The 8,801-nt window shown below is 36.9% G+C and overlaps 1 protein-coding gene across 1 annotated transcript; it reads left to right on the top strand.

The window, feature by feature from the left end:
• Positions 1–2,445: 2,445 nt before the first annotated feature.
• Positions 2,446–7,882, top strand: LOC138793405 (matrix metalloproteinase-18-like). The gene is made up of 10 exons (XM_069971968.1): positions 2,446–2,685; positions 3,861–4,105; positions 4,192–4,340; positions 4,427–4,552; positions 4,865–5,026; positions 5,258–5,393; positions 5,503–5,636; positions 6,916–7,075; positions 7,245–7,345; positions 7,586–7,882. Exons 1-10 carry the CDS (start codon positions 2,581–2,583, stop codon positions 7,726–7,728), a joined length of 1,461 nt encoding a protein of 486 aa, XP_069828069.1. The 5' UTR covers positions 2,446–2,580; the 3' UTR covers positions 7,729–7,882.
• The last annotated feature ends 919 nt before the right edge of the window (positions 7,883–8,801 follow it).

Below are 8,801 nucleotides of genomic sequence, written 5' to 3' on the forward strand. Positions count from 1 at the left end.
TCACTGAGGACCAGTAAATCCTCTGTAAGGCCATGTATCCATAAAGTAACGTGAAAAAACAAAAAAAAAAACACAAAAATGTATGGTTTGTATTGAACTTTATATTAAAAGAGAAGTCCCACAAAATTCAGAAAATGCAGGCAGGGGGAAAATAATAAACAAAGTATACTGGCTGATCGGGGAATCGCTCAATCGGGCCGTGACATTGCAGCTGGAAGAGACGGGTACATGAGGTTCTCGGATTCCAGACGAAGTCCTGGGAGCGGCACAACGGAGCCTCGAGGACGGGTAAGTTTGCTTAGATTTCAGTAAACAACTTGATAAAAGAAAAGTTCAAAAATTTTACAAAAATATGGCATTAATTTCTCTTAAAAAAACACCTTAATAATATTCTTCCGACATATTTCAGAGAATACAGGTGTAGTGTAATAGGGAATTGCTATATGTGTACACGGTTACCCTAATACACCTATTAAGAAAAAAATAATTCCCCTAGAGAGAAATGTTGAATCGCTGCAAAACTTGCCCGACAATTAAAGTAAATCATTATAGATGTGCTCCAATTCTATGCTGGGTCTTGCACTTCCGCCACTGCCCTATATGAAGGCTCTCAGAGGCTACATTTGGCTAGTTTACCTCTCAGTGAGAGGCCATTGACCGACAAACCTTAGCTCATCTTGTATCCGCCATGCCCAACTGTATCTCATTTTGTATCCTCCATGCCCAACCATATTGTATCTTCTATCCTCCATGCCCAACTGTATCTCATCTTAAGTACACCATGCCAAACCATATCTCATCTTATGTACACCATGCCAAACCATATCTCATCTTATGTACACCATGCCCAACCATATCTCATCTTGTATCCTTCATGCCCAGCCATATCTCATCTTGTATCCTCCATGCCCATCCGTATCTCATCTTGTATCCTCCATGCCCAACTGTATCTCATCTTATGTACACCATGCCCAACTATATCTCATCTTGTATCCTCCATGCCCAACCATATCTCATCTTGTATCCTCCAAGCTCAACCATATCTCATCTTGTATCCTCCATGCCCAACCGTATCTCCTCTTGTATCCTTCATGCCAAACAATATCTCATCTTGTTTTCTACATGACCAACTGTATCTCATCTTGTATCCTCCATGCCCAACTGTATCTCATCTTGTATCCTTCATGGCCAACAATATCTCATCTTTTGTCCTCTATGCCCAACCATATCTCACCTTGTATCCTTCACGCCCAACCCTATCTTATCTTGTATCCTCCATGTCCAACCATATCTTATCTCGTATGCTCCATACCCAATCATATTTCATTGTGTATCTTCCAAGCCAAACCATATTGTATCTTGTATCCTCCATGCCCAGCTGTATCTCATCTTGCATCATCCATGCCCAACCATATCTCATCTTGCATCATCCATGCCCAACCATATCTCATCTTGTATCCTCCATGCCCAACCATATCTCATCTTGTATCCTCCATGCCCAACCATATCTAATCTTGTATCCTCCATGCCCAACCATATCTCATCTTGTATCATCCATGCCCAACCATATCTCATCTTGTATCCTCCATGCCCAACCACATCTCATCTTGTATCCTCCATGCCCAACCACATCTCATCTTGTATCCTCCATGCCTGACTATATCTTATCTAGTATGCTCCATGCCCAACTGTATCTCATCTTGTATCCTCCATGCCCACTGTATCTCATCTTGTATCCTCCATGTCTGACTATATGTTATCTAGTATACTCCATGCCCACTGTATCTCATCTTGTATCCTCCATGTGCAACCACATCTCATCTTGTATCCTCCATGCCTGACTATATCTTATCTAGTATACTCCATGCCCAACCGTATCTTATCTTGTATACTCCATACCCACTGTATCTCATCTTGTATCCTACATGCCTGACTATATGTTATCTAGTATACTCCATGCCCACTGTATCTCATCTTGTATACTACATGCCTGACTATATCTTATCTAGTATACTCCATGCCCAACTGTATCTCATCTTGTATCCCGCCTAGAGGTGCCCAATGGGGTCCTAGAGCCTCCATTCCATTGTTCAGTTTTCCTCTAATATTGGAGTCGCACATAGATCATCATTACAGTCCCACTTATAAAGTTTCATTCCCTTCCAACAACTTCTTTTTGGTACATCATTTTTTTCCCTGTCCTTAAATGTATATAAATTCACATTTTTAAAAAAAATTTCATTACATTTTTTCTTAAATAAACAGTTGTTTCTCCCATTTGTTTTGCGGTGTTAAAGTGTCTTTTTTTCCCCCTTCTCTCCCAAACCTCTTCCTGATCATTAATCATGAAAAAATGTTGCACAAGTGCGGGCTTTACTTAGTTTGCACTTTGTCATAACATGTTGGCAGCGAAAAAAACTTAGAAGGTTTTTGCTGTTTTTGTAGGAAGTCGTAAACAGTGAGTCACTCTGTGTAGTCTTGATGAGGCACCAGGTACGGTATATAAAGGGCGGCTCTGCACTCAGGATCTCACAGACCAGGAGAAAGTGATAACCCCTAGACACCTAAGGAGACCGAGCAATGAAGAAGGTGCTGCTTGTCCTGCTACTCTCTGTAGCCTACAGCTCGGCTTTCCCAGCAGAACCTCCCAGAGACAACGAGGAGAATGATGCCAAATTCGCTGAGGTAAGTATATTACATGCCGGTTATTATAGAATGACCTGGTATCGAGGGATTTTATATAGTTACTTTTATATAGTATTAGAGTTTATGCTATTACATATATATTTTATTGCTTTTATATACTGTTAGTGGGGATTATTATTACTTTTATATAGTATTAGTGGGGATTATGGTTTTGTCTTTTATATAGTATTAGCGTAATTGTACGTTATTGTCTTTTATATAGTATTAGTGTAATTGTACGTTATTGTCTTTTATATGGTATTAGTGTAATTGTACGTTATTGTCTTTTATATAGTATAAGTGGAAAGTATGATTTTGTCTTTTATATAGTATTAGTGTAATTGTACGTTATTGTCTTTTATATGGGAGATTATGTAATTTTTTATAGTATAAGTAGGAGTTTATCTTTTTGAGTTTACATAGTATTAGTGGGAGTTTATGTTATTAGCATTCGCGAGAGTTTATGCTATTTTCTTTATAAACATTAGTAATAGCGGAAGTTTACTTTATGACTTATAAATAGTAATAGTGGGAGATTTTGTTATTGCTTTTATATACTGTTAATGGGAGATTGTGGTTTTTGCTTTTGTATAGAATTAGTTGTAGTTTATGCTTTTGCTTTTCTATGGTAATTGTAAGTAAATAGAATTACTAGGAGTGTATGTTATTGCTTTTGTATAGAATTAGAGGGAATTTATGTAATTTTTTATACGTAGTATTAGTGGGGGGGTCTATGTTATGGCTTCTACATTATTACTAGTATGACAAATATTGGAAAGCAAAAAGATGATCCATTATTAGACATTACTTTTTTATCATAATTGATGAGTTGATTTACTTGTAGTAGGATTATTATTATTTTTTGTTGGTAATAGGCCCTATAGGAGTTGTCTACAATATTGGTAAATTTTTGGTGTTTACAAGGGGGTCACCCGTTTATCAGCTAAAGTGGACGTGGCTACTAAGTCTACTCGTATGTCAATTAAAACTGTAATGCTTCATTTATCCTGTGGTGGCGCTACAGTGACACGGAACACTTCCACGGAGTGGAAAAAAATTATACTGTTTTTCCGTTTTTATTCTTTTTTTGGGGCGGTTGTTTTTTTGTCTTTTTATTGCTTTACTGGGAATTTTGGGTTACATTTTTTCATGTTCTGCCATTATCTCCACTTTAGGAATATCTGAAGAAATATTATAATCTTAAATCCAATGGAATAAGACAGTCAAGAATGAAAGGCGAAAATCCATTTATTGTAAAAATCAAGGAAATGCAGGAATCTCTCGGTCTAACAGTGACAGGAAAACTGGATGCGGACACCATGGAACTGATGCACCAACCTCGGTGCGGGTTTGTTGATGTCGGTGAATACGCCACCTTCCCCGGTAACAATGGATGGAACAAGAAAGACCTGACTTACAGGTAATGCTGAAGGACTTGATGGCTTCCTCTGGTCAAGCCAACATTTAGGCATGAATGATCTCATGCTCTCTTCCCTCTTCTTCTAGAATACTGAATTACACACCCGATATGCGCAGCACTGACGTAGACTACGCCATTCAGAGGGCATTTAAGGTTTGGAGCGATGTGACCCCTTTGACTTTTACCCGAATCTACAGTGGAACTTCTGACATTGAGATCTCCTTTGCTGCCCAAGGTAGGAACCCGAACGTATCCCATGTATTAGTGCGAATTAATAAAGCACAGAACAATATAATAAGATGTGATTATCCTCTTCCACAGTCCATAATGACTACTACCCATTTGACGGCCCACATGGAACTCTTGCTCATGCCTTTGCCCCTTCCAGTGGAATCGGTGGAGATGCCCATTTTGATGAAGATGAAACATGGACAAGTGGCTCAAATGGTAGGTCCTGTGTTCCATCATAAATATAATGGGGGCGAATTACTGCTGTAAATGCGAATCTAGATTTCAGATAAACAGGTTGCTAAGGAGATGCGGCCTAACAACCATAGATGTTAAATGGTGATGTTGCCATGAGCAACGAGTCTCAGATTACTACATTCTTCAGCTATGTTTGGGGGCAGGATGCTTTGGTCACACTTGTCATGATCTCTCCAATATTTACAGTCACTATTGTTTTTTACAAATAATTGCAAATTTTCAATTTCTGTCAGTGAAGCTGAATCTTTATTAATGAAATCGCTTTCTTTACAGGTTATAACTTATTCCTTGTGGCTGCTCATGAGTTTGGCCATTCCCTCGGCCTTTTCCACTCCAGGGATCCCAGTGCTCTGATGTATCCCACCTACCATTTCATTGAGCCCAGTGAATTCCGCCTTCCTGAAGATGATGTCAATGGAATCCAATCACTCTATGGTAAGAAAAGTAGTATGTGACTATCATTGGCGTATAAATCTCCTTTCATCCCCTCCTAGTATACTTGCACAATGCACAAATCATGCTTTATTGATAGTATTGCATGTCTTGTGTGTACAAGGATAACAACTAAATTTGCAAAATTAAAATTTTTTTTGCAAAATTTATAAAAATGTAGTTGTTGTATTTAGAGAGGATTAAATTAACAACTTAATTGTTACATTGATACAGGAGCCAGAACCACCCCAGTGGAGCCAAATGACCCCGTGAAGCCAGTTGAGCCGAGTACCCCATCCACCTGTCTGCCCAACATCACTTTTGACGCTGTGACAACTCTGCGCGGAGAAATCTTATTTTTTAAAGAAAAGTAAGTAAAATTGATGTCTATAGACTTAGCTTAACCAAGCCTGCAACATTTATAAAGAGAACTATCCCCGGGTACATGCAATGCTTTAATGTATGCTTCTATTTCACAGTGGTTTCTGGCGCCAAATTTCCCAAAACACTGAAGTCGAACATCATTTAATCAAAGTCTTCTGGCCATCTCTGCCGAATCACATCCAGGCCGCCTATGAGTTCCAGGACAGGGACCAAGTTCTTGTCTTCAAAGGTTGGAATTATTTTATAGTCATTAACTTTTACCTATTTTAGATTAATAATATTCTAGTTTACATTGATAGATATATGTTACGTGGGTAGATGGGGAATTATTGAATAAATAGATAGGAGATAGATAGATAGATAGATAGATAGATAATGGATAGATAGATAGATAGATAGATAGATAGGAGATAGATAGATAGATAGATAGATAGATAGATAGATAGATAGATAATGGATAGATAGATAGATAGATAGATAGATAGATAGATAGATAGATAGGAGATAGATAGATAGGAGATAGATAGGAGATAGATAGATAGATAGGAGATAGATAGATAGATAGATAGATAGATAGATAGATAGATAGATAGATAGGAGATAGATAGATAGATAGATAGATAGGAGATAGATAGATAGATAGATAGATAGATAGATAGATAGGAGATAGATAGATAGATAGAGAGATAGATAGATAGATAGATAGATAGATAGATAGATAGGAGATAGGGAGATAGATAGATAGATAGATAGATAGATAGATAGGAGATAATAGATAGATAGATAGATAGATAGATAGATAGATAGATAGATAGATAGGAGATAATAGATAGATAGATAGATAGATAGATAGTTAGATAGATAGGAGATAGATAGATAGATAGATAGATAGATAGATAGATAGATAGGAGATAGATAGAAATAAGATAGATAGATAGGAGATAGGTAGAGTAGATAGATGGATAGACAGACAGATAGATAGATAGATAGATAGATAGATAGATAGATAGGAGATAGATAGAAATAAGATAGATAGATAGATAGATAGATAGATAGAGAGATAGATAGATAGATAGATAGATAGGAGATAGATAGAAATAAGATAGATAGATAGATAGATAGATAGATAGATAGATAGATAGATAGATAGGTACAGTAGATAGATGGATAGATAGATAGATAGATAGATAGATAGATAGATAGATAGAGAGATAGATAGATAGATAGATAGATAGATAGATAGATAGATAGATAGATAGATAGATAGATAGATAGGAGATAGGTACAGTAGATAGATGGATAGATAGATAGATAGGAGATAGATAGATAGATAGATAGATAGGAGATAGGTACAGTAGATAGATGGATAGATAGATAGATAGATAGATAGATAGATAGGAGATAGATAGATAGATAGATAGATAGATAGATAGATAGATAGATAGATAATGGACAGGATATAGATAATAGATACTTAATAATAACAAAACAATCTAATTATTTTCTAGGTGCCAAATACTGGGTCATTAGTGGTTATGAAGTCACAAAAGATTCTCCTAAGAGTATATACAATCTGGGTTTTCCACGGACCGTCAGAAGAATTGATGCTGCCGTCCATGACGAAAATTCCAGAAAAACTTATTTCTTTGTGAACGATCAATATTGGAGGTAACATCTCTCCCAAAACATCCGTTTACTTACATAAAATTAAATAAACAATACTAAGAAAAATGAAATTGTCCACAAAATTACCTTACAGCCCCCGCCTCACATTTTTAATCTGTACTGTTAAAGAGTTCATATCATATTAACGGTGATCCTAAAATTCTATCCGCAGTTTTGATGAAAAGACACAGCGCATGGACAGTGGTTTCCCTAAAAAAATTGTGGACAACTTTCCAGGTCTAACCAAGATTCAAGCGGCTTTCCAGAAAGACGGTAAGAAAAACAAACAATTTTTTGAATTTTTTTTTTGTCATTCTAACAATTATCATCATAGCAATTCACATACTCCAAACTAGTACTACAGAATACCTGTGCCATAAGGAAGCTGAAATAAAAAGGAAAATTGTAATGTTTAGGGTACTAAAGGACATAACTTGTGCATTTAAGGGATAGTTCTTTTTTAAAAAAAAAATATAAAAAACTGAATATTAATATTACATTTTTCATGTTTAGAATTCCTTTACCTCTTTGATGGACATCGCCAATATGAATTCAGCTCCTCTAAGAAGAGAGTCACCCGTCTACTGAAAAACAACAGCTGGATAAAATGTAGCAATACCAAGGCCAACAATCTGAGAAAACATTTGAAACTTTAAATTATTGTTTCCATAGAATTTTTTTAAATTTAAATTTATTTTTTGTAACCGGTATGAAGTGATAATATTTTATATTGTATTTGTTTGAAAGTAAAAATTTGTATTTTAATATTTATTTTATCTGTGAAGCACAATAAAAAATGTTCACATTCAACATTACATGCAGCTTTTGTTTTATTACTGGGTAAGGTGTGGCCGGGGTTCTGATGTGAACATTGCAAGGGGTGTATCTTTATTTAGAAGCCAAGCAAAAAATTTTATTAATGTATTGTATTGCCCCTCAAAAGTTATACAAATCCCCAATATACACTTATTACAGGAAATGCTTATAAAGTGCTCTTTCCCTGCACTTACTACTGCATCAAGGCTTCACTTCCTGGATAACATGGTGATGTCACTTCCTGGATAACATGGTGATGTCACTTCCTGGATAAAATGGTGATGTCACTTCCGGGATAAAATGGTGATGTCACTTCCTGGATAACATGGTGATGTCACTTCCTGGATAACATGGTGGCGTCACTTCCTGGATAACATGGTAATGTCACTACCCGACTCCCAGAGCTGTGCGGGCTGTGGCTGCTGGAGAGGATGATGGCAGGGGGATGCTCAGTGTTCCTCCAGCACCCTGTGTCCCTTAGTGTCCCCCTGCCATCATCCTCTCCAGCAGCCACAGCCCGCACAGCTCTGGGAGTCGGGTCGTGACATCACCATTTTATCCAGGAAGTGACATCACCATGTTATCCAGGAAGTGACATCACCATTTTTATCCAGGAAGTGACATCACCATGTTATCCAGGAAGTGACATCACCGTGTTATCCAGGAAGTGACATCACCGTGTTATCCAGGAAGTGACATCACCATTTTATCCAGGAAGTGACATCACCATTTTATCCAGGAAGTGAAGTCTTGATGCGATAGTAAGTGCAGGGAAAAAGCACTTTATAAGCATTTCCTGTGAAAAGTGTATATTGGTGATTTGTATAACTTTAGGGGGGCAATTCAATACTTTAATAACAATTTTTGCCTTTCTTCTCCTTTAAAGACCAACAGCATGTTTATTAATTAAATT

This window comes from Dendropsophus ebraccatus, chromosome 5, assembly GCF_027789765.1.
Source record: "Dendropsophus ebraccatus isolate aDenEbr1 chromosome 5, aDenEbr1.pat, whole genome shotgun sequence".
NCBI classification, from domain to species: Eukaryota; Metazoa; Chordata; class Amphibia; order Anura; family Hylidae; genus Dendropsophus; species Dendropsophus ebraccatus.

Excerpts from the sequence above, each read along its gene's own strand:
- LOC138793405 (XM_069971968.1), top strand. The coding sequence starts at position 2,581 with ATGAAGAAGGTGCTGCTTGTCCTGCTACTCTCTGTAGCCTACAGCTCG. Across the intron at positions 7,076-7,244 it reads GTGAACGATCAATATTGGAG|TTTTGATGAAAAGACACAGC; the intron begins GTAACATCTCTC and ends TTCTATCCGCAG. Across the intron at positions 7,346-7,585 it reads AGCGGCTTTCCAGAAAGACG|AATTCCTTTACCTCTTTGAT; the intron begins GTAAGAAAAACA and ends TTTCATGTTTAG.